General features: G+C 55.7%; 1 protein-coding gene across 10 annotated transcripts in view; it reads right to left on the bottom strand.

The window, feature by feature from the left end:
- SMARCA4 (SWI/SNF related, matrix associated, actin dependent regulator of chromatin, subfamily a, member 4) overlaps positions 1 to 23,762 on the bottom strand; it is a 90,113-nt gene that overhangs the window by 17,976 nt on the left and 48,375 nt on the right. For 5 of the 10 annotated variants that reach the window (XM_047827912.1, XM_047827903.1, XM_047827920.1 and 2 more), the window contains exons 17-30: positions 21,278 to 21,344; positions 19,911 to 20,021; positions 18,118 to 18,360; positions 16,023 to 16,136; positions 15,226 to 15,333; positions 14,111 to 14,197; positions 13,079 to 13,125; positions 11,811 to 11,977; positions 9,267 to 9,430; positions 6,716 to 6,943; positions 6,360 to 6,458; positions 6,048 to 6,125; positions 5,127 to 5,345; positions 291 to 553 (exon numbers count right to left, since the gene is read on the bottom strand). In XM_047827912.1, coding sequence (XP_047683868.1) covers positions 291 to 553; positions 5,127 to 5,345; positions 6,048 to 6,125; positions 6,360 to 6,458; positions 6,716 to 6,943; positions 9,267 to 9,430; positions 11,811 to 11,977; positions 13,079 to 13,125; positions 14,111 to 14,197; positions 15,226 to 15,333; positions 16,023 to 16,136; positions 18,118 to 18,360; positions 19,911 to 20,021; positions 21,278 to 21,344 — 1,995 coding nt within the window. Of the gene's footprint in view, positions 1 to 290; positions 3,340 to 5,126; positions 5,346 to 6,047; positions 6,126 to 6,359; positions 6,459 to 6,715; positions 6,944 to 9,266; positions 9,431 to 11,810; positions 11,978 to 13,078; positions 13,126 to 14,110; positions 14,198 to 15,225; positions 15,334 to 16,022; positions 16,137 to 18,117; positions 18,361 to 19,910; positions 20,022 to 21,277; positions 21,345 to 23,762 lie in introns of those variants that run through there. The other 5 variants (XM_047827949.1, XM_047827957.1, XM_047827930.1 and 2 more) reach the window with 4 other exon arrangements.

Below are 23,762 nucleotides of genomic sequence, written 5' to 3'. Positions count from 1 at the left end.
GGCTCTCGCCTCTGTTGGAGCACTCATCCCAGACCTCCCTTCCTCAGGGCTGCCCTCAGATGTCACCTTCCCTGAAAAGAGCACCCTGTCTCTACCTCCCCACCGCGCTCTCTCTTCCTGTCACCACAGCTGACACCGTGCGCTTTCCTCTTGCAGACAGTATGTTTCAGGAGGGCAGGGTCCCGGGACAAGGACAGGCAGCCAGTGCTCGTGGAGGGACTGACCCGACGACCGGCTTGGAGGCACCTCCGAGGACCCCCAACGCCCGCCCGCCATGCTCCCCGACTTACCTGTCCTTGTACTTGATCACGGCATCCACGATCTTCTTCATCTTCTTGGTGAGGTTGGGAGGGTTGGGGGAGAGCTTCTCGGCGGGTGGCCGCCCGCGCTTCTTCTGCTTCTTGCTGTCATCGTCCTTGTCGCGGCTGCGGGTGCTGGTGGTCGGGGTGGAGGAGCCGGCGTCGCCGTCCCGCTTGCGCTTCCGAGAGGATTTCTTCTGCCGGACCTCCTCTTCGATCTCCTCCAGCGTGCCCTCCTCGATGGCCTTCAGGGTCAATAGTGGTAAAATAGGACAGCCAGCACCGAGGTCGACAGGCAAAGGCCGCGGCGCAGACCCGCGGGGCACAGCTGGGCGGGACGCTCACAGGGGCTCTCGACGGGCCCCGGGGGACCAGGGCAGGCCTGTGTGCCTCCGTGTGCCCCGGTGCCCGCCTGTCCTTGACAAACAGACAGTCGCATTTCTTTAGCAATTAGAGGCACATCCTCACTGAATGGAGACTGAAGACTTGAACCCTGGAATCCCTCCACCCACAGTGACACTGTTCATACTTCTGCACTAGACCCTCTGCATTTTTCTCAAAATCTGGCCAAACATACAGAACAGAAAACTGACCGCTGTAACTATTTTTAAGCGTGCGGTTCACTGGCATCAGGTACATTCACGTTGCGTGCAGCCAGCGTTGCCCGCCGCCTTCAGGATGCTCCCGGCCCTTCCCACGAACACGTGCGGGACTGGGGACAGAGCTACGGTCACATCCACGTACCACAACGGGACTCATGTTTTTCCTTACTATATTCTGGGTGTATTTCCTGCCGTTTTTCTGCAACGTAATTTTGAATATCTGCTTAGTATTCCATCGTACGACACACCCTCGTTTAAACATCCCCTGTTCTTGGGCATTTAGGTGGTTTCCGTTTGGGGGAGGGGTGCCAGTGTAATCGATGCCACGACTGACAGCTGTGTGGCTTGCACGTGGATTCGTGGAAGTGGAAGTGCTGAGCAGAAGAGGCTGCATCTGAACGATATTAATTTTCAAACAATACCAACTTCATACTTCTCAAAGGTAATAACCAACTTGCATGTTTTATCCCCGCAAGTAAAGAAGTAAGAAGCCACGTTTCCAGGGGAGTCCGGAATCAGGAAAGAGAGTGGGGGCGGGACTCACGGGGATGTGCTGGTCATCCCCTCACATGTGTCAGCTGTGACCGTGAGCAGGACACAGGGCCATGAGCTGAGGACACAGCGGGGAAAAAACCCCTCACAGAGGGGAGAGCGTAAGCAGACAACTATCTTGCAAGCGTGGCACAAAGCGTGTCGATTGCCAAGAAGGAGGGTGAGTGGTGCTCTGATGGTGGGGCAGACGTGCCCAGGTCGGGGGGGTCAAGGGCGCGCCTCCGAGGAGGTAGCACCAGGCTGAGATCTGAAGGGAGGGGGTGGGTAAGGTACCCAGGCCAAAGGAACGGCTGGAAGAGCGCGTGGCAGGCAGGAGCCACTGCAAGGTTGGCACGGGGGAGGGCGTGTCCTGGGAGCCCAGGGTGGGTGCGGAGGGTGGAACAGTGTTCCCCGAAGTTCGTGTCCGTGTCCAACTTCAGAACGTGATCTTATGTTGAAATAGGACGTTTAAAGATGTAATTACTTAAAGAGCAGAATGAAATCATCCTGTGTCAGGGTGGGCCCACAGCTCCAATGAGAATGTCCCCGAGAGAGACAGGAAAGGACACAAAGACACACGGGGGAGAGGCCACGGAAGATGGCGGTGGACTGGAACGATGGGGCCACAGGCCAAGGAGCCACAGCAAGCTGGAGGAGGCAAGGAAGGGGCCTCCCCTAGAACCTTCAGCGGAAAAAGGGTCTTACTGACACCTTGACTTGTCTCTAAGCCTCCAGAACCATCAGAAAATACACTGCTGTAGTTTTAAGTAACCCAGTTTGTGGTCACTGTCGCAGCCACCCTAGGGACGCGAGACTAGGGTCTCTGGTCCTGAGGCCCGGACACGCAGGTCAGAAGGGCACGTGCCAGCAACATTCTGAAGAGTTTTGGTACATGTGGCACCAGAGCGGCTGCCAGAAAAGCGAGGCCAGTTAAAGGGCCAGCACTAAGAAAAGAGAGTACTTGTTTTGGGCAAATGTGTTTTGTTTTTTGTTTTATTAATGCAAATTCTTAACGGGTATGACATACAAAAAGGCACACGCTTTGTAGAGAAGCATCACCTTCTCAACAAATGGGGCTAGAACAATTGGCTGTCCACTTGTAAAAGAATGGAGTCGGATCCCTAACTCACACCCTAAACAAGAACTGCTCGGAAAGGGCCATGGGCCCACGTGTAAAAGCTGAAATTCTAAAACCCCTTGAAATAAAACACGGGGGTGAATCTTTGTGCTCCTGCGTTTCTCAGCGGACTCTCAGACACCATACCGCAGCACAAGCAGGAGAAAAATAGATACGCTGGACGTCGTCAGAATTAAAACGTTTGTGCTTCAAAGGACGCCATCGAGAAAGTGAAACAATAAACCGCAGAATAGGAAAAAATACCTGCAAACCATACATCTGATGAAATGACTTTTGAAGAAGATCCGCAAATGGCCCACAAGCACATCAGGAGATGTCCTACCCCACTGGGCACCAAGGAAATGCAAATAAAGACCACAATGAAGTTACCACTTCATAACCACCAGAATGACTGCAATCAAAGGGCAGGTGACAAATATAGGTAGGGTTATGCAGAAACTGGATCTGTCACATGCCGCCGGTGGGAAAGCAAAACGGCGCAGCCGCTTTGGAAAACAGTCTGACAGCTCCTCAAAAGACCATCTGACTCAGCGATTCTATTTCTAGATCTCTATGTGAGAGAAAGCACAACGTGTTTCCTCACAAAGTCTTGTCCACAACGTTCACAGCAGCGTTGTTCATGATAGCCAAGGGGTGGAAACAGGCCAAGTGTCTGCACGAACAGAGACATCACCACCGTGTGGCCTACCTGTCCAACAGAATGCTGCTCGGCCTTGGAAAGGAATGATACTTGCTACCGCATGGATAAACCTTGGAAAGAGTCTGCCTGCTGGAAGAAGCCAGACATCAAAGGATAGCACATTGCTCCATTTATACGAAACGTCCAGGGCAAGAGCTAGTGGGAATAAAGGGACAGAAGGGTAGCTGAAGAGGATGGGGCTTCTTTCTGAGGTGACAAGAATGTTCTTAAGCTGACCTGTGGTGACCACTGCACAGCTCGGAATATACTAAAACTGCTGAACTGTACAACTTAAGTGAGCTTAGTGGTATATGAATTCTATTTTTAAAAAAACAAAAAAAGGGGCACCTGGGTGGCTCAGTTGGTTAAGTGTCTGACTTCGGCTCAGGTCGTGATCTCAGAGTCCATGAGTTCGAGCCCTATGTCAGGCTCTGTGTTAACAGCTCAGAGCCTGGAGCCTGCTTCGGATTCTGTGTCTTCCTCTCTGTCTCTGCCCCTCTCTTTCAAAAATAAACATTAAAAAAAAAAAGAAGTGAATCGATAGGGGCGCCTGGGTGGCTCAGTCGGTTAAGCATCTGATTTTGGCTCAGGTCATGATCTCACAGTTTGTAGTTTGAGCCCCACGTCGGGCTCTGTGCTGGCAGCTCAAAGCCTGGAGCCTGCTCCGGATTCTGGGTCGCCCTCTTTCTGCCCCTCCCCCACTCACACCCTGTCTCTGTCTCTCAAAAATAAATAAACGTGAAAAAAAAATGATACTAGCCCACGGGCAACTGTTTTTTAAAGGGCACCCGTGTCTCAACTGTGGGAGTGTACGACCATGGGAGTCGTACAGGTCTGTGTTTGGGCCTATGCTCCATCAACTGGGGTTCTCTTCTTGTCCCTGGAGCTCGTGGCTGAAGGGTGAGGAGCAGGACAAGCCACCTGCCCCACCCGAGGGTCGCCTGGTTCCCCAGCATGTTTCAGTGGTCCCCTCTTGAGCACAGCTCAGCGGGCAAGCTCACTAGTCTGGGTGGTTCTGAGCTTCTTGGATGGGGCCAGGGCTGCTGGACCTCATGCACTGAGGAACCACTGGGGCCCATAGTTAATCGGGAGGAACCCCAGGGAGTGCAACTGGAGACTTGGGAAGGCAGTATCATTTATCCCGGGGTGTGCCAATCAACAAGGCAACCTGAACGCCCCCACCTGCTTTCCTGGAAAGTGTTGCTTCATGGACATTTTTGTCAAACTCCATGGCCGGATTCCCAGCCATCACTTCTGCACTCAGAGCCCCGAGCCTGGGGAAAGGCTTGACCTGTCACCACAACTCCATTGCCACCTGTGCTGGCACAGTGGGCCGACCAGACCCCTGAGGCCCCGACTCAGCCGCCTACACCTGCTGCTGCCAGGGACCCAGGCGCGTCTGCTGAAAACTATGACCGTGTCACTTGTGAGCAGCTGCGATGCTGAGCCTGGGTAGGGACCTGCTTCCTCCCCCCACCACAGCCGGGTGAGGAGTCCAGCTCTGGGAGGCAAAGTGCCCAAAGTGAGGTTGTCTGATCCCGGCTGGCACTCCCTACCGTGTGGCAGGGCATTTCGATCACTAACTCGTCGCTGCCTTTCCCACTGACAGGGGAGTGACCCCGGAAGACCACGCAGAGCCGAGGCCAGTTACGCCTAGTGGTGAGTCCCGAGCTGCCTCGGGGCCATGTGGGCGCTCTCTCCTGTGCAGGTCTGGAGGAACCGAACGAGCTGACCCCACACCAGAGCCATCACTGTCACTAATGAACACCAAGAGGGGCCGGAAGGGAGCCCACTCGGGTTCTGGATGAGGCCCACGGTATAGCAGCTAGCCTCTGCTCCCCCGACCCCGTCGCCAACTGGCCCTCTCCAGCATGTACCTTGAGCCACTGCTTCTCGGTCAGCGAGTCGCTGTAGTCCACCTCCTTGCGGTGGCGGGAGCCTCGGCCAAACATTTTCTCCTCTTCCTCCTCGCAGGTCAGACGCTCTACCTCGGCATCGTCCTTGATGATCCACGAGGGGAGCTCATCCTCCTCCATCAGACGCGGCTTCCGCTTGGGGTTTCGGGCCTCCTCGCGCCTGCGGTCCAGGTCCATGCGCTGGGGGACGCGGGGCAAGGGGGGCAGAGGGAGAGAGGCGTGAGCATGAGGAGAGCTGCGCGCATACAAAGGGCACGTGGCAAGGGGAGGCCTCTCTGCCTGACACAGATGCTACAAGGCAGCTCAACAGAGGCTCTGGAGTTTGCAACGGCCAGGCCGGCCCGGTGCTGATAGTAGACCCTTGCTAGGAGCTCCGGCTTGAGGCAGAAAATTCCAGAACAGACAGCAGAAGAGAGGCTGAGGGCCCACACTCTGATTCCATGCTGACCAGTGCTCTCTACCCAGGGCTCAGGAGCATCTGTGACTGACCACTGGCCTGGGACAGTGTCAACTCCCTCTGAAAGGGAGCCTCAAGGGCAAAGGACTCAGGAAGACACGCATTCTGCAGTACTGAGGATCCAAAGGGGACCCTGTGTGTGTGTGTGTGTGTGTGTGTGTGTGTGTGTGTGTGCGTGTGTGTGCGCGCGCGCACCACCACTGCTGCAACACTCCTTGGAAGCCACAGAAGAAAAATGGGTCACTTAGGAGGCAGTGTGCGGCCACCTCGTGAAACGCCCCTGGCTCTGTTACCCGCAGGGGACACCACCGTCACCGAGACGTTTTGCTCGATCTCGTGTTGACAGGGTGGGGCGCGTGAAGCCGCAGGGCACCCTGTGAGCCTGTGAGGCGAGAACAGTGCCTCTGCCTCCGCGCGGCGCTTACCATGAACAGGTCAAACTCCTCCTCGTGCCGGGCAATCATCTGGTTCACCGTCTCGTCGTCGGGCACCTCGTCTTCTTCCTAGAAGGTGGCACACATTTAGTTCGGGTGCGGAGAGGCCAGGCTGGGCGGCGGCAGGCCACGGGCAATGAGCTGGCGGTCCCGGTCCGGCTGCGGTGGATGGGGACCCACGCGGCAGCGAGAGGCACACACGCACACGCACACGCACGCTCCGTGGGGTCAGGGCCCTTGCTGGCCGTCTCAGCCGGGAAGCCGAGGACCGGATGGGCGTGGAGACTGAACTACCCCTCTCACCTTTAGAGGTGGCTCCTCCAGGTCGGGGTTGACGCCCGCTGGCGGAGGGGCAGTGTGGGCGAAGCTGGCACTGCCGCTGCCCGTGCTGCAGTGTCTGCTCTGTGGATAAATAGAGGACTTCAGGCTCCAGGGCTGTCAATCCGGCGCCTTTCACCAGTAGTTTAGAAAAAAAAACCACTTCAAAGAAAAAGCAAGTACTCATCCTCTTTCCTTTCAGCCCACACTCCCTTTACTCCAAAGGGATGCAAAAAAAAAAAAAAAAAAGAGTGCAAAAAAGGTAAAAAAACAAAAATGAAAGCCGCTCATGCGTCCACCACTCACGCCGGGGAGGGGGTCGGGGCCGGCGCTGCCCTCACCTCGTCCTGCTCCTCGTGCTCCAGGATGGCCTGCAGGAAGGCACGCCTCTCATGGCTGGAGGACTTCTGGTCAAACATGCCGGCCTGGATCACCTTCTGGTCGACATTGAGCTTGTATTTGGCTGCGGCCAGAATCTTCTCCTCCACGCTGTTGACCGTGCAGAGACGGAGCACTCGCACCTCGTTCTGCTGCCCGATGCGGTGGGCGCGGTCCTGGGCTTGCAGGTCCTAGAGGAAGAGACGCGGGTCAGTCCCGATCCAGCTCTATGCCGTTTTAAGAGGAAGTCAACCTCGCGGCGCCACCAGGAAAGACTTTCCGGTTCTCGTGTGCCTGCCTCCTCCTGCCTGCCTGCCTGCCCCAACCAGCAGCTTCTTGAGCTGGGAGCCCAGGAACGCAACCTGCAGACTGGGCCGGGATGACGTCACCCCGGGATCGCCCCTACCCACCTTACTGGGACTCTACGGGTCTTCAGGTGGAAGGTGCCAATTGGAGGACAAGTCCTGGATGGTCATGTTCCCAAGCAGCTCATGTCACAGCTGACAAAGGACCCCTCACCTACCCTGGGAGGGCCCCGTGCATGGTGTGGCCGTATGCATTAAGGACACCACGCACAGGACATGACCGAAGCAGGACAGCATCTTGGCAGTGCCTGGTTTGGCTGCGGGCCCTGCTACTTCCCTTATGTGCAGCTCAGGCCGAGGCCCCACCTCTATGAGCCTCAGGACTCACTCTGCTGACACGGGCCCTTCTCCCGGCTGTTGTGTCGGGAGAGGAGCTAAATGGCACTGGGGGCTCAGCCCAGAGCATGATGCACAGTGAAGCTCTGATCAAGTGGTAGCCGTGGCTGCCAACACTTCTCTATCATCACCCCCAGCCCCAAATCAGGAGGGTTCCCGTGAAGTCCTGCATCTGGGCCAGAGGGATGTGGGCCTACGGTCAAGAATCATACCCCATGGGGTTGATGGAGGCCACGCCTGGCCCGGGGGTGGGGGTGGGGCAGACAGGAACGCCCCTGGCTCGGCCAGTATGCTTCCCGGCAGGGTAAGCACTGGATCATGTGCCCTAGGCCCTGTAGGAAGTTTAGTGGCTTCTGATGCCCCTAGTGTGGCAGAGGACAGGGCTCCAGGGGGACCTCTGCCCACTATATGCCTGCTGATGGGGGCAGCACACCCCCCAACCACTTCTTAGGAAATTGGCTGGTCGCTGAGGTCTTGGTGAGAAGTACGCCCCAGGCTGATGGTAGAAAGGGTCGCTAGTAACCAACCAGAGCATCGGCCCATCAGATGGGCTAGAATTCCCACACTGCTGACTAGTGCCCCTAGGCTGCGGGGAAGGACACGCTCATACCCTGGGGGGGGGGGGGGGGGGGGGGGGCGGAGAAACCTAGGGCAGCCTTCTGGAGGCCACTGTGGCACAAGTGAATAGAAGATAAAGAGATCATGGCCACAGGCCAAGCAATCCCACCGCTGAGGGTGGACTGGCCAGTGAGTCCTCATACAAATACTCCAAGAGAGGGACAACAGGGCTCCCTAACTGGTCACGCTGAGAAACAAAACCCAGACACCTGCCAAGTGCGGTCTGAGTAAAGTCTCAGGGCCACCATATGGCCGGACACCTGGCAGCTGAGCACACGGCTGTGTGGCCTCCCAGTGTGCTCGCACCGAGAGAATACACCAGCTGCTAAAGCACATGCTAGAACGTGCTGTGTTTTGTGTCAAAACCCGAATGTGCCTGTGTGCATACGGGTACATGTTGGCATATGCTGAGACTGGTGGGAGGGGGAAAAAAGGACTGTTATTTCGTGTTATTGATATCTGCATTAAAAAATGATCACTTTTATAATGAAACACTGGGAAAAGTTAAAAACTGCTGTTATCTGTGACACCCCGTTTCTCTGTAGCTGGTGTCGTGGCGCCCTGTAGAGGGCATATGGATAAGAAAGAAGAGGGGCGCCTGGGCGGCTCAGTCAGTTAAGCACCCAGCTTCAGCTCAGGTTGTGATCTCACAGTTTGCGGGTTTGAGCCCCGCGTCAGGCTCTGTGCTGACAGCTCAGAGCCTGGAGCCTGTTTTGGATTCTGTGTGTGTGTGTGTGTCTCTCTCTCTCTCTGCTCCTCCCCCATTCATGTTCTGTCTCTCAAAAATAAATAAACGTTAAAAAAATTAAAAAAAAAAAAAAAGAAAGAAGAGCAGCAGCATAGACCTAGGCCCCAAATGTTTTTAAGAGCACAACTGTGTGAGAATTCACACAGAACGCAGCCTGGAAGGCTTGCATCACTAAAAAAGCAGCAATTACCAACAGCTGTTAAGATTGGGTTTATTTTCTGCTTTCTTTACGTATTTCCAAAAATTCAGGATTTTTTTTTTAACTGTAACGGAGTACGTTTTTTCCAAAATCAAAGAAATTTCTATGTTTTGAGAAACAGAGAAAAATGCCCTCTGAGTTTCTGTAAAAAAGCCTCAGGAGCTGTGGGGGCCGCAGCCACTCGCGGCAAGCAGGGTCTCCGTGCAGCCTCCAGTCCCCTCCCTGCCGGGGCGCTAGCCCACTTGTACCTGGTGAGGGTTCCAGTCACTGTCGAAAATGATCACAGTGTCAGCTGACTGGAGGTTCAGCCCGAGGCCCCCGGCCCGCGTGCTGAGCAGGAAGATGAAGTACTCGGAGCCCGGCTCGTTGAAGGTTTTCAGCAGCATGCCCCGGTCCTCCGCTTTCGTCGTTCCTGCAGGGCACGGGGAGAATGGGGTCAGCAGGGGCGACCACGCGGGGAAGGGGGGTGATGGAGAGGAGACAGGGGAGACACCTGCTTTGGAGCGCAGGGATAGTGCCTGCGCACGTCCCCCAGAGGCCTCCTGGGCCAGCGCCGTAATTGCTCAACACATATGCATCAGTGCGATTAGCGAGAGGTTCGGGTTTACGGGGACACTAGCGAATGCCACTCCTCCCACCTGGGGAGATGAAAGTGAGCACCAATGGGTTGCTGTGTCACCTGGGAGTAAAATGAGCCCAGTATGAGCGCTGAACCAGGTGGCTGCCAAAGCACAGAGCCTGGAACAGGTGACTGACCAGAGGGCTAGTGCCCGCCTCGATCTCGCTACAAGGGGCTTCTCTGTTCACAAGGAGAACCTGCTACAGGCAAGCACACAGGTGCCTCATAACAGGGCTTCTTCCCCCCAGGCGGGAATGGCTTTCCCTCTTCACGGAGCCATAGGGACTCAGGTGTGACCAGCCAAGACATGATCCTCAGCACCATGAATAGCACAGGGGCACCGAAATTGCTTGGCCTGCTGCCAGCTCAGAGCCAAGGTGCCCGTGGCAAAACCAGGAGTCATTTTTGGTGATGAAATGAATATTCAGTGCTTCTAGCTGCTTACCTACACATCACGACACATAGCATGGAGGCCCGATGCCCACAGGAGCCTGGGCTCCAGACGTGCCCCCAGCTGCCCTTTTCCGGGGAAACAGGCAAGGCCTGGAGCAGGGACGGGGCAGGCCCCACGGCAGAAGGGCCCCCCCCCCCCCCCCCGGCACCTTCACTCTCACCGCCGACGGTGGAAGACTCCATCTCACAACGTGTTGCTGAGCCCCCACCTCTTATCTGTTCTTTGCCAGAGCTTCTGCCCGTGACCACGTGGGTACTGTGCAGTTGTGGCCGACAGACAAAAGTCCCCTCCTCACCACGGGGAAGGAAAGAAACGGAGCAAATGAACAGATGCCGTGGCGGGTGGGAATATGCTCTCTACCTACAGCCCCTCCTCTGAGGGTTGACTTAGCGACACAGACAGGGACCAGGGTTCACAAAGGCCTGGCCCGTGAAGGACGGGTGAGGCGGCTGGAGAGGCCGGGCTGTCCTGTTGTCAGGGGCACAGGGAGACATGCTGTCATTTGTGTTTGTAAAGGTGGCCCTGGACGGAACTCCCAAGACCAGACTGAAGGAAGGCATGACAGGTGTGAAAGGCAGGCCGTGAGTGGGGGCGGGGAGGGCAGAGACCGACGGGCGACCAGCCAGCGACCACAGGTCTGTGGTCTGTGAAACCACAGTTCCACCAGCTGCACGGCAATAGACAAAATGAAGGCCCAGAAGTTTGGGGCATCCTGTCAGGCAGATGCACCTGGCAATGAGCTTCAATAAGAGCTCCGAGAAGCTGTGGGAAAGAAGCAACCTCCCTAACCGTGTTCCACCCAGAGGCTCCCCAAGCTCACTTTTCTCAGGAGTCCGAGTGCTCCCGCAGTCGCACAGAGACCGGGGCCTTCCTGGCCACCTGACAAGCGTCAGACCACACGTCCAGCATGCTGTCACCATCTCACTGAGCACCCACCCCCCCTCAGGAGCTCCCGTGGGCTGGGATAAAGGCCATGAGAGCACAAGGGTCTCAGACAAGCACTGTTCCCAGAAGAACTTGCTGTCATCCTGCATCCCCAGCTTCCCGCTCTCCCTCGCCTGCTACTCTCAGTGCACGTAGTTCCGGCGTGGGCTCCAGGCCTGACCAGCGACAGCTCTACAACCACATGGCACTGGAGAGAGAGGCATGTGGCTCACAACAACCTAATGAGAGCCAGCCCCTGGACCTCTGAGGGAAAAGATGGGCTGCACCCTTTGTTGGGGACCATCGAGGACTTTGCTGAAAGAGCATCAGGGGAGCCTGGACAGGATGCCTGAGCAGGAAGCCAAGATGGAGGACAGTGGAGCCAAGAGCCTGAGAAAAGCTCATCAGTATCTTCTAGACACGTGGGTCCAGCCGTACCGAAGCAAGCATAACCCCTGAATACTTCTTCCTCATGCCCACGGGATACAGATTTCTGCTGCTTCTAACCAAAACACGGCTGTTGCATAAAACCCCGTGAACACCGGACCCAGATGTGTAGTGCGCAGAGCAGGAGCCTCATGTTCGGGAGAACGGGGTGTCAGACCCAGGCTGGCCAACCTCCTCGACCAACCAGTCCCACAGGCCTGCACCACTGAACGTGGTAGGCTCACTCTTGATGCCAGACCCAAGCTCCAGGCCCTGCTCTGCCTTGTAAGGGATGGGGTACCAGCCAGAAGCTTTGGCAGCTGCAGATAATGAGTCCCCTCAAAAAGCATCTCTCTTGGTCACACTTACCGTCGAGCCTGAGGTATTTAAAGCCGCGATACGCAAAATAATCTTCCATGATCGTCATGAGGGAGGTCATCTGACAGAACAGCAGCACTTTGTGGTTGGTGGCACGGAGTTTGGGAAGAATCCTATCAAGAAGCTCAAACTTCCCCGAGGCGCGGTACAGGTCCAGCCTGGGGAGCGGAGGGAGCGGGGAAAGAACGCACATAATGTTAACAGCGGTGCTTTGCAGACAGGCACAGGAGACAGCTCCCATCTTCAGGCTGACCTGAGCGCCTAGGCAGGCTGGTCATCGTGATCATGGGCACAGAAGTGGCTTCCTAGGCAGACCCACTCACCCCTGTGGAGTTTCCGCAAAGTCATTTCAACCCAACTAAAATATGCTCAGGCCAGACTTGATCAAGGGTGAGCACATGACTGTCGTCCAACTCAGACACTTTTAAGAATGAGAAGAGACGTGATCAGCAATCGTGCTGGGACAGCAGGAAGCTAGGCCTCCTCCCCATTCCTTGAGAGAACCTCCAAGAGCAAAGGCTCACACTGGAGAGTGTCCACACCGCACCCCGTGCAGGGTTCAGGGCCAAAGCCGCTTTTCTCATTCACTCCAGCCAACAACCCCTGGTCTACAGCTGTGCAGACTGAGGCCAGGGGGACAGCAAGACATGGCTGCGGATATGCCAGGGCCAGGACCTGAAGTCAACTCTGTGACACCCCAATTATGCAATTTGGTACAAAAGACACATAGCTGAAGAACGTTTTAATCTTTTATTTTGATGCCTTTGTTCTTCACAGCAGTTTACTAGCCCAGAGAAACGATGGTGGCTTTAGCTCCATAGCAAAGCTATTTGCAACGTTGAGATCTAGACGTAGAACCCACAGCCACACCTGGGCTTAACGAAGCCTGGGTTGGACTTCATGAACAACGCTGGAGAAAACACTCCCGTGACAAGGTGGATCAAATACCATTTCTCTTAGCGGACGGAGCGTAGGCTCAGAGTGGTTAAGAAGGCTGTCAAGGGTCCCAGAGCCCGGATGTGGCACGGTGGGCCCGGGAAGCCAGCTCTGCCTCATAAGATTAATGGTGACCTACTCTCAAGGTATGGAGGATTTTTAGCCCCTTCTTTGGGCTTCTCTATATTTTCTAAATTTACTGCCACTAACACGGTGCCTCTGAAATTGGGCAAAGGTCACAGGAGCGATAAAGCCAACCAAAGAAGTGCAAAAGACCTGCATGTGGACCGTGTGCCCACCCCCTTCACCGGGAAGCTTCTCACCCTTGCACGATGCCACCGGTAAACCCCAAGTGCTCGGAGAAGGACTCCTGCAACAGAATGAGAGATAGGTCAGGGCAGGAAGAGGCCCCACACCTCCGAGCCCTCACACTGGTGCACAGAGGTCACCCACAGTGGCTCTGAGGCCACACCCAGACGCTGTACACTGCTTTTGCATCCCACCAACATCCCTTTCCTCAGGCTCCCCCAAAGAAAAGTAAGTCACAGGACAGCACCGTTAACCACCAAAATGTACGCCTGAGACCATTCTTGGAGCAGAGAAATGGAATCCCAGGGGCATCAGGGGGTTTGCAAAGATCCTGAGACCTTATGCCAGTGAGCACAGACATACGTGTGCAATTCAGAAGAATCCAGACTCTCAAAGGGTATCGTGGCCCCAAAAAGTTCTGACCCAGAGACTTCACGAAAAGGGAGGCTGCTCTCAATGTTCCAAACAGGAATGGCCCCTCCCACATCACTGAGCGGCAAAAGCTAGTATGCCAACCAGCAGAGGCAGAGGGACCCTACCAGGATTATTTGGGAAAATAACCACAAAGATGAGTCTCTGAATGCTTTCTGCAGCTATCTGGGGTTAGGCTTTCTGGAGCTTTCATTTCTATCACATGTTTTCCCACGTTGTTTGGATTGTTTACAATAAGCACTTACACACAGAAAATCAACAGCAAGACAAGTACAGGCATTACCTACTCAAAGTATTATAAAGTATCTTTTAAAAAGCTGTCAGGGAGGGGCACCTGGGTGGCTCAGTCGTTCAGTGTCTGACTTCCAGTCAGGTCATGACCTCACGGTTTGTGATTTGAGCCCCAAGTCGGGCTCTGTGGCAACAACTCAGAGCCTGGAGCCTGCTTTGGATTTTGTGTCTCCCTCTCTCTGCTCCTCCCCAACTCACGCACTCTCAGTCTCTCTTTCAACAATAAATAAACATTAAGCCTAACTCTGTGTGAGGAGGGGCTCAGCCCAGACAGATGCGGCTTGGAGGACGGAAGGGCTGCCATCCCTGGAGAAGGGACTCACCTCGATGTGCTGGAACATGTACGGGTGGTTGCAGATCTTCCTGAGCTGCATGATGGTGTTCATCAGGGTCTTGGTGCCACCTTTGCCCTGGGAAGGCAGAAGAGAAGCTCCCATGTTGGGTCTTGTTCCTGGAGCAGATTGCGGGGACGGGGGGGGGGGGGGGGGGGAAAGGACTCCAGAAGGGGGCACTTCAGGGGAGGTATGGCATGTGGCGGAGCAGTTGGGAGCAGGGGGCTGGCTCCCGGGGAGGCGCAGAGGGCCCAGAGCCAGTGCCAGGGGAAGAGATGCCTGGCACACTGGAGAGGCTGGGAGGACGGAAGGGAAGGAAGACTGGCAAAGAGCTGAGGCTGAATGACAAACATTTTTCTCGGTTGGGGGCCTCGAGGGGAATCTCTAAGGGGCTGCAGCCAGATGGGCCCTGATGACCTGGGAAGACCCGTGCTACAGAGAGAAGGGTGCAGGGCTTGGGTATCTGCTGCAGCTGCTCAGGTGAGAAGGGGCCCAAAGAAAAGATGGAAAGGAAGAAATGGGGAGGTAGGCCAATGGGGAGGCATCGGGAGCAGAATCAAGGGACCCAGGAGGGAATTTCTGTCCTTACGAGGGGAGCTGGGGCAGGTGGGGTCCCAGAAGGTAGCTCGCCCAGACCCCATCCACTTCAAACTTCACATCACCCCAAATGCTTTTACTGCCAAGGTGAGGGGGCTCAGTGGCCATGGCTGTTAAGCCAGTTCTTTCCCAGCTGGAAAGGGGAGGCTCACTGGAACAGTCTAACTAGCACGGGGCTCCACCCTGTTGACAGATGTATCTGCGGCAGGCCAGCATTTCATAAGCGGAGGACATCAGATAGTGACACACTGGGAGGGTCTTGGGGGAATCCCTGGAAATGGGCCGTTGGGCTTTACCGAGCAGGCCTGTTCCCACCAGGTATGATTTAAACCGCAGCTATGTGATGCCCTTCAGATCACCACCAGACAAGGTCTCAATCTCAATGGTAAACTCCAAGGAGACAGAAGGCTCAGGTGGCGACAATGTGCTCAAGCCCCAAACACCTGGCCTGACCCCAACCCACCTGCCTTGGACTTCCAGGTGGGGAAGGGGAGGGGCCCGTGGCTAACCTTCTTGTCCTTCTCGGAGCCGTCGGTGAGCAGCACCCCTTTGGCCTGCATGTGCCGGTAGAGCACACGCTGGAGCGCAGACATGTCACACTTGATGACATATTCCACCTGCAGGGGACACACGTCACCAGTCAGAGCTCAGAATCTCTGAGCCTAACGCCCAGCCTGAGCCCATCACTGGCCTCTGAACCTCTCTCTCAGAGACAACCTGGCCCCAGGATACGTGCTCAAATGAGGGCATAAGTGGATGACGGTGAGGAGTCCCCACAGCTGGGGAACAAGGAGAGACAGGCTGTGGTAGGTACAGCGGGACAGAGAAACACAGACAGGATGTGCTGACCCAGAAGGGGCAACTTGACTACTTTCCCAAAGCTTCTCTCCAGTCCACCAGAAAACCAAGGGCAAGTAATTCATGTCCCACCGGGGGGAGGAGAGGGTGTCTAGGGGGACAGCTGGGGGACTGGGACCCTGAGCAAGAAGCCAGAGCCATCCTGCGGTATGAGCGGGTTCATGAGCAGCCCACAGCCTCTAAGCACCGCAGGATGTGATGGGACAGGACCCGGCCAGGCGTCTGATCCACAGATGCCAGGCGGCCTCCCCACTCTGATCCACACCCGCCTCCACTCTGCAGACCCAGCACGTTTGAGTGAGTGGCTGTCCTCACACCCCATGGACACTACAATGCCGAAGCGAGACCAGGGCCACGATCACCTGAGCGCCACCTGACTGGCCCTACGCCGGAAAACCCCTGGCACGACACTGCACCATGGCTTTGTCCACTCAAAACTATCTGTTACCTTTTCAGGCAACTGGGCCTCGACTTCCTTCTTGAGCCGCCGGAGCAGGAAGGGCCGCAGCACTTTGTGGAGACGACGGATGATGAGAATGGTTTCCTCCTCGTTCAGGTCCACCTGGCACCCCCGTGAGACAAGCAAACCGAGGTTACCTCCAAAGGAAAGGGGTGGGGATGGGGTGAGGGGGGTGCACAGGGCCATCTAGAGTCACCTTGCCCTCAGCACCTGTTTCAGGATGCCTTATGCTTTAAGGAGCATGGTGGGGCACCCCCTTCCTTTAGAAAAGTGTAAGGACGTGGGACCTTCCACAGGATTCCTAGTGTGTAGAAACCAAGGCTCCAGGGAACCACACCCCATAGGCCTTACTAGGAAAAGAAACACACAGCACACCAGGCTGCCTCCCCACAAATAATAGAAACTCATGTGTCTGGAGACCCGCCAACATATCCCAAGGAAAGTGGGACAGAACCACATTTACAGAACATTTGCTGTAAAACGAATGATCCTCTTGGGGGGCTCTGTTGCTGCGAGCCCTAATTCCTCTCTCATTTCAGCATAGCAGGGACAGAGGGAAAGAAACGCTATTCTCCCAAGGTGTCTGCTATAATGCTAACAAATTCAACTCTTAAAAATTGGCTGGCTCAGTTGGTTAAGCATCTGACTTCGGCTCAAGTCATGATCTCATGGTTCATGAGTTTGAGCCCTGCGCAGCTTGGAGCCTGCTTCAGATTCTCTGTCTCCTTCTCTCTCTGCCCCTTCCCCACTCGTGCTGTCTCTCTTTGTCTCTCAAAAATAAATAAATGTTAAAAAATTTTTTTTTTAAAAAGGGGCGCCTGGGTGGCTGAGTGGGTTAAGTGCCCAACTTCAGCTCAGGTCATGATCTTACAACTTGTGAGTTTGAGCCCTGCATCAGGCTCTGTGCCGACAGCTCAGAGCCTGTAGCCTGCTTCGGATTCTGTGTTTCCCTCTCTCTCTGCCTCCCCAACTCATGCGCGAGCATGCTGTCTCTCAAAAATAATAAACATAAAAAATAAAAATAAAAAAGTCAAATAGACCAGACTTAAAGTTATCTTTCTTGGGCCCCCTGATTACCTCATAGTAGAGTTCTAGAACTGCTGTTAACCTTGAAAATAAATGAAACAAGAGCCATATGCTTGGAATGAGGGTCCTGGGGGTCTGAAAACTGGGGGCTCCTCCTGGAAAAGCCACAGTCTCCTTCAGAAGGGCTTCTGTCTCCACTGGAGCCAGGGAGAGGGGGCCTCGTGGATGACAGTAAGGTGGCCCCAGCTGACCTGGACCTGCCCATGGAGACCCTCAGGAATGGGAACCAGCTGGCTGGGCCAGAAACACTGGTGGCTCCAGGGAGCCCAGCCACCGAGGGCAGTGACACTCCTCATTAACCTCCAACCTCTGCAATTGTGTCCCATTCCTCAGTCACCAGGTTCTAGCCATGCAGCCTCATTCGACAGAAAATATGAGCTGCCCATAAGCCCCCCTCAAACCCCAACAGCACAGGAGGCGTGCACTGGGAGCCGGCTTGGAGACTTCATCAAGCAATGAACACCTGGTTCCTCGGGCCAATGTCTGGTCTTCAGGCTGACAATGCCATCCCCAGCCACATAGACATGGAGAGACGTTAATCACAGCGCTTGTTAAAAACAAAGTATACAGAATCTGACTGTGTTGCTGTTTTAACTAAAATCTTCTGAGCCTGCTGCTACCCTTGGGGTGAAATCTGATCTCTCTAGAAGGACCCACAGGACCCTTGGGACGTGGACCCAGTGCCACAGCTACCTCAGGGCCATATTCCTTGCTGTCACCTCCCTGGACATGAGGCACAGGGTCAGGAAATCCCCGAGCGACTCCCCAGAGTTCACTCCACCCTTCAGTTCCGGCACCGGGGCCGCTTTGCCCCACGAAGACATGGCCTCCCGCCCTGGCATCCAGCGCAAGCCTGGCCCGCTGTGGGGGGCACTCAGCGGACACCTGAGAGAAGCCAGCCGAGCCTGGGACTGTCCACTTGGGCAAAGTTCCCATGACCACGGCCCCCCTCCCTGCCTTACCTACCGCCAGCACGGAGCCAACTGCACACACACACCTTTTCTCCAGTCATGGCAAAGGGCGCGTTGAACCACTGCTCGAAGGTGCTGCAGCTCTTGAAGATCGTGGGCAGCAGGAAGTTGAGGAGCGCCCAGAGCTCGGGCAGTTTGTTCTGCAGCGGCGTGCCCGTCAGCAGCAGGCGGCGGGGGGCCACGTAGTGCGTGTTGAGGACCTGCGTCAGCTTGCAGTGGTGGTTCTTCATGCGGTGGCCTTCATCGACGATCATGTACTTCCAACGGATCTGCGGGGCCCCAGAGCAGGAGGTTGTGTGGTGGGGGGGAGGGGGGGGCACGGGAAGCAGCAGGGTCGCCCCTAGCTTAGCAAGAATGTCCCAACTCTCAGGCAAGCCTACAGCCGGAACAGCAGATTTAGGTGAAGAACATGGGCGTAACAAGTTCCCCTGACAAGCGACAGCCACATAACAGGGCCTCCGTGAAGCAGGCGGTGCAGACAGACACACAGAAGACATGCCCGTGACCCGCTGTCGGGCGAACGACGCACTTTGCAGGAAAGTACTCTGGTTTCCCCCCAGATTACATATGCTTGGACGCAGCACAGAAAAATACTACAAATAACACACCTCTTGCCGATTAGAGGGCCCTGGGCTGGGGGTGGGGGGTCTACAGGGGACGTGGCTCAGAAGTGGGTACGTTTTCCAACCACCAGGCTGTGCCTCTCAAGGCAGTACTAGTACAGGTAGTTCAGAATGGGAGCTCCGAGGGGCTGGGGCTGTGCCCAGAGCCTGCTGGTGACCATAGGACCGACAGACACTGGCTCGATGTCCAGCCTCACGGTGAGCCTGAGTCTGCAGGACACCGTGACGAGCCTCCCAACTGCTCCGTGCTTCAGCTCCGCCCTCCCGTGGACACAGTGACGCCTGAGACAGGCGATGCGTGTCAGGTGACCGGACTAAACAGGGCAGAGCTGACAGGGGCAGGGGAAAGGGAGCCGTCTCCCAGGAGGAGTCCCCGTCACTTGGCCTTGACATCCATTAATGCCGCTGCCAGGTAAGGACTTTCTCAGGCTTGGGACGGGCCAGGCTTTGCAGGCTTGGAAGGGGTGGCCTGCACCACAGGCACGAGGGGAAGAGCCTGCTCATGGACCCCAGCCCCCTCATCTGTACACCGGAGATGGGTATGGAGCACCCGAATCGTCACAGCGACGAAGTCCCTACAGGTGACCTGTGAACACCTCCATCCCTGAGTCAAAAATTCGATCACCCGACCTAACCTGTGCTGGATGGTTAGTGGTCAGAACACCTGCATCATCTTCAGCCTCCAAACCAGGAAAAGTGACCTTTTTGTAGGCAAGGGACCATGTGAGTTTTATACCCGGGTCAAGGTATGGTCTCAGTGATCCACCGATGGCCTGATTACAGCTGCCTTCACAACAGTGTCACTCAAGAGGCTTCCAGGCCTGCAAGACCCCCAGCAAACACATGCCAGCCCGAGACCGACGGAGCACGAGTCCTCAGCCCTGAATGCCAAAATCATAGCTGCTTTGTGGGCTTGGGTCCTGAGGGCCACGGTGGGGGTGGCACAGCCACCCGGGATGGAAGGCCATGGCCACCAGATCCAGGCAGAGACAAGGCTGGCCTCACCCTTACCCTGCCAGGCATAATGAGGACAGGACTGGTGACGGGTCAGGAGGTACCCTATGTGAGTAAGCTCTTTGGGCAGAAGTTCCTAGAAGCTAGTCTGCATGACACACACATGACAACCCTGGATCAGGTGCTCCCTGACATCACGTGACTGTCTGGGGCTTGGTGTGTCTTACACAAGGACATACTACCTTTGCAAGGATGTGCTTGTCTTTAATGATGTACTCGTAAGTCGTCAGCAAGACGTTGAACTTGCCACTTCGGAGCTGGGGGACGAAAGCACGCCTGGCTGCTGGAGAACCCTGCGAGGGAGAGAAGGCATGCACACCTCAGCCTCCTGAGGCCACGGCGGCTGACACCTACCTTGCCGGGGCTGCCACAGAAGGGCGCCGGGCAAGGCTGTTGGGCCTGTCCTCCAACTTGTCGCCTGCGCTACACCTGCCCCCTGCTCAGTGGCCCATCAGCTCCCTCCTCTTCCCAGGGCTCCTCTGAGGCCTCGAAGCTGGAAACCAGGGCCTCTGCCCCCCCCCCCCCCCCCCCGGGCCTCCCGTGCTCGTGCGGGCGCCGTGAGCACTCCCAGACACGTAGCTCCAGCCTTCTCCCCGGTTAGCAAACCTGCCCTGCCCCTCCCCAGCTCCAAACTCCAGACTGAGCCTGTGACCAGGGCCCCAGGATGTAGACACGGTGCTTTCTCCAGGCTCACGTTCCAGGTTGACGGAGCTTTGCTGGGTCCCAGAAGTTCTTGCCAGCAGAACGATTCTTAGCTCCTTAAACGCACCAAGTTCCCCCTGCCCACACTGTTCCTGGTGTTGGGACCCCCTCCTCCACATCATGTGGCCTAGAGCCTCCCGGCACAGGGTGAAGAGCCTGGACCTAGGAGCCTGGCAGCCAAGGACACAACCGGGCTGCCCTCTCTGCTTCAGTTTCCCCACTGACACAAAAGGCACAATGAGTGTCTTCCTCGCGGGATGAACAAGTCCCATGTCCCACAGACCACAGTACACTCATTGAGTCTTTCTACGTGAATGGGTTTTAACCAAAGCCGGGGTGACAAGAACAAAATCTTGCAGTGAATGCGCTGATGTCACCGGATGCCACATGTTGAGTCCACGGCATCACTTAAAAAGAAGCATCACTGGGGCGCCTGGGTGGTGCAGTTGGTTAAGCGTCCGACTTCAGCCAGGTCACGATCTCGCGGTCCGGGAGTTCGAGCCCCGCGTCAGGCTCTGGGCTGATGGCTCAGAGCCTGGAGCCTGTTTCCGATTCTGTGTCTCCCTCTCTCTCTGCCCCTCCCCCGTTCATGCTCTGTCTCTCTCTATCCCAAAATTAAATAAATGTTGAAAAAAAATTAAAAAAAAAATAAATAAAAATAAATAAAAAGAAGCATCACTGTGAAATAAACGATCCAAACCCCTCACGAATAGCATGGTCCCGTGTGTACAGCACAGGAAAACGTGGGCATATGCACCTGTGAGTCATGCAAGTGGACTGCCCTCCCCTGTCCTCCCCACCCCTCCCCTGCCCTCATCCACGTCCATCTCTTCAGGCTGTGACATACCTTGTAGGACACCTTCACCACGGAGGGGGCCCACTTGTCAAATTCGTATGCCCAGTTTGACAATGTGCTGATGGAAATAAGGAAGGGGCAGTCAGGTGCTAATTCTTTCATCAACAGCTCCCATCTAAGCCAATGTTCACTGGGGCATGAGGCCGACTTGGCCGTGATGCTCAAGCTGGCCAAGTAACCGACTGCGTGGGGGACGAGGGGGTGATGCCCTGGGTAGGAGGAGCCTAGAGCGGCCCCCGGCTGGAACCAGTGGCTGCAGGAGGCCAGACCCAGGAGTTGAACCTGGGAACCAGTCCTGTCACTGCTGTGGGGTCCCAGGCCCCTATGAGAACGTGCCACGCGTCATGAGCCAGCTCCCAGGAAAACCGCAGACCCACAGTGGCTCATTTCAGGCTCAGAGCCGTGCTGGAGAGTGTGTTCCAGACACCGGGGAGCAGGGGAGACACCACACGTTCTTTGTGCACCTTGAAATGAAAATGGCGGCCCCTGCAGGTTCCTGCCCAGCAGCAGACAACGGAGATGGGGAGAGTGTGCCGGCCTCGGGTGAAGGGCTGGGTGCAGGGCAGCAACACAGACTCTCGTCTGCTCCTTCATGGGAGGAGCAAGGCCAGAAGAGTGGGGAGAGAGAGGAAGCAGCCGTGAGCAGGCATGGGGGTGGCTGGCGGGTAGATGAGGAGGCACGATTCACTGGGGACTGTGAGACAGAGCCTCAGGAGGGTGACGACAATAATAAAGCCAAGTTCATAGGGGGTGGGTGGGTTCCCTGGGAAACACTGGGATATACAATTTCCGGCGAGAAAGGGAATTTACTCAAAAAGTCTAGTCTGGTTAGTTTGTAAAGATAGGACTCAGAGGCTGAGTGGCAGAGATTGCTTGTGGCTCAGCCAGCTCTCCACTGCAAGAAGCTCCACTGAGGGTGGTACCGTCTTCATCGTAAACCCCTAGCTCCCAGGCTCCTCAGCAACCAGGGCCAACAGGGAGGACCTAGTTGGGGCCAATGAGATGAAGTTCAAGATGCTGTTGGGGAAAGTACTCAAAGGAGGGGGTAGGGGGGACAATCAGCTGCCCTTTGCCCTGTCCACCACCCTGGGAACCCATATGAAATGACGGAGGCAGTGCAGCCATTTTGCAACCATGAGGTAAGAAGGCTAGAAGCAAAAGTCCTGAGCAAAAAAACTGTCAAAGCGTGGGTCCTGGCATCTTGGGGCCACTGGGCCTGCCTCAGATGGCTTGGCTCTAGGTTACCCCTTACCGAGGATCAGCAAGACTGCCCTGGTCCAGTTTCTCAAGTCTGGATTCTACTGTATGGAGCAATGGTGTACAGTCAAGGCACCAAGAAAGAAGTTGAGGGCTAAAACTTGAGGTGTGGGGAACGTGTGCAGTGGGGGTGGGGGGGGGGGGAGGGAAGAGCCAAGACAGCTGGGGGCAGGGAAGACTGAGGAGATAGGCTGGGAGACAGAGACCGAGAGGGAGGCAGGACGAGCAAACTCGTTTGTCTCAGTGGGTAGATGTGACAGCTGGACGCTCAATGTCTAAAACAGCTCCCTCGGGCAAAAGGAGCTCTTCTGGCCCAGAGGAGAGGTCATCCCAACGACCAGGCACTTGTCTGGGTGGGACGTGGGTGTAAAAAGCCTGAAGATCAACACACAGCGTCCCTTCGCTGAAGGCAACTTAAAGCACCTTGGGAAAAGTTATTTTGACAGGAAACTGTGCCACAAGACAAAAGGAACTGGATGTAAACACTGTACTCCAATCGGTAAAGCTGCTTCGCACAGATGAACTACCTGGAAACTGCTGTACGTGCACACACAGCCATCCACGTACACTGCAGATGAACAAGTAAGAAAGCCCAGAAAGAGCTCTGTGGCTGAGGCAGAGACAGCCGTTGGACGTGAGCGGACACAGAAATCACGTTAGATAAACGCGTATATTTATCGCCCAGAGCTGGGCGTTGACAGGGCCCGCTAGCAACGACACTTCGGGGGCACCAGGCACACCCAGCACCCAGCTCTTCGTCTCCAATACTGACCTCTAAGAAGAGAAACCGGGGCCTCTTAGAAAAAATGGCCGATTCTAGGCCTTAGGCCGGAAGTATACAAGTTGAGCTGGGGGCACCTTTGGGTACCAAAAACAACTAGGTGCCTCGATACCCCCCAATGATGGGGGCCTGTCAAAGGGACACAGTAGCCCCAACTGAAAGCTCCCCGCGGTCAAAGCTGGAATGATCCGAGCCACAAGATAAACTACTACTGCTGTATAGACCAAGGTCTAAACTCGGTACCCATGAGTCCACACTGACGTAAAGCGATTAAGTAGGGGCCCCTGGGTGGCTCAGTCGGTCAAGCATCTGACACCTGATCTCTGCTCAGATCATGATTTCAGTCTGTGAGATGGAGCCCCACGTTGGGCTTGGTGCTAACAGTGCAGAGCCTGCTTGGGATTTTTTCTCTCCCTCTCGCTCTCTGCCCCTCTGCCG

Source organism: Prionailurus viverrinus, chromosome A2 (genome assembly GCF_022837055.1).
Source record: "Prionailurus viverrinus isolate Anna chromosome A2, UM_Priviv_1.0, whole genome shotgun sequence".
Taxonomy (NCBI): Eukaryota; Metazoa; Chordata; class Mammalia; order Carnivora; family Felidae; genus Prionailurus; species Prionailurus viverrinus.
Note: the sequence above shows the minus strand (reverse complement) of the source record. Positions and strands in the feature narration are given on the sequence as shown.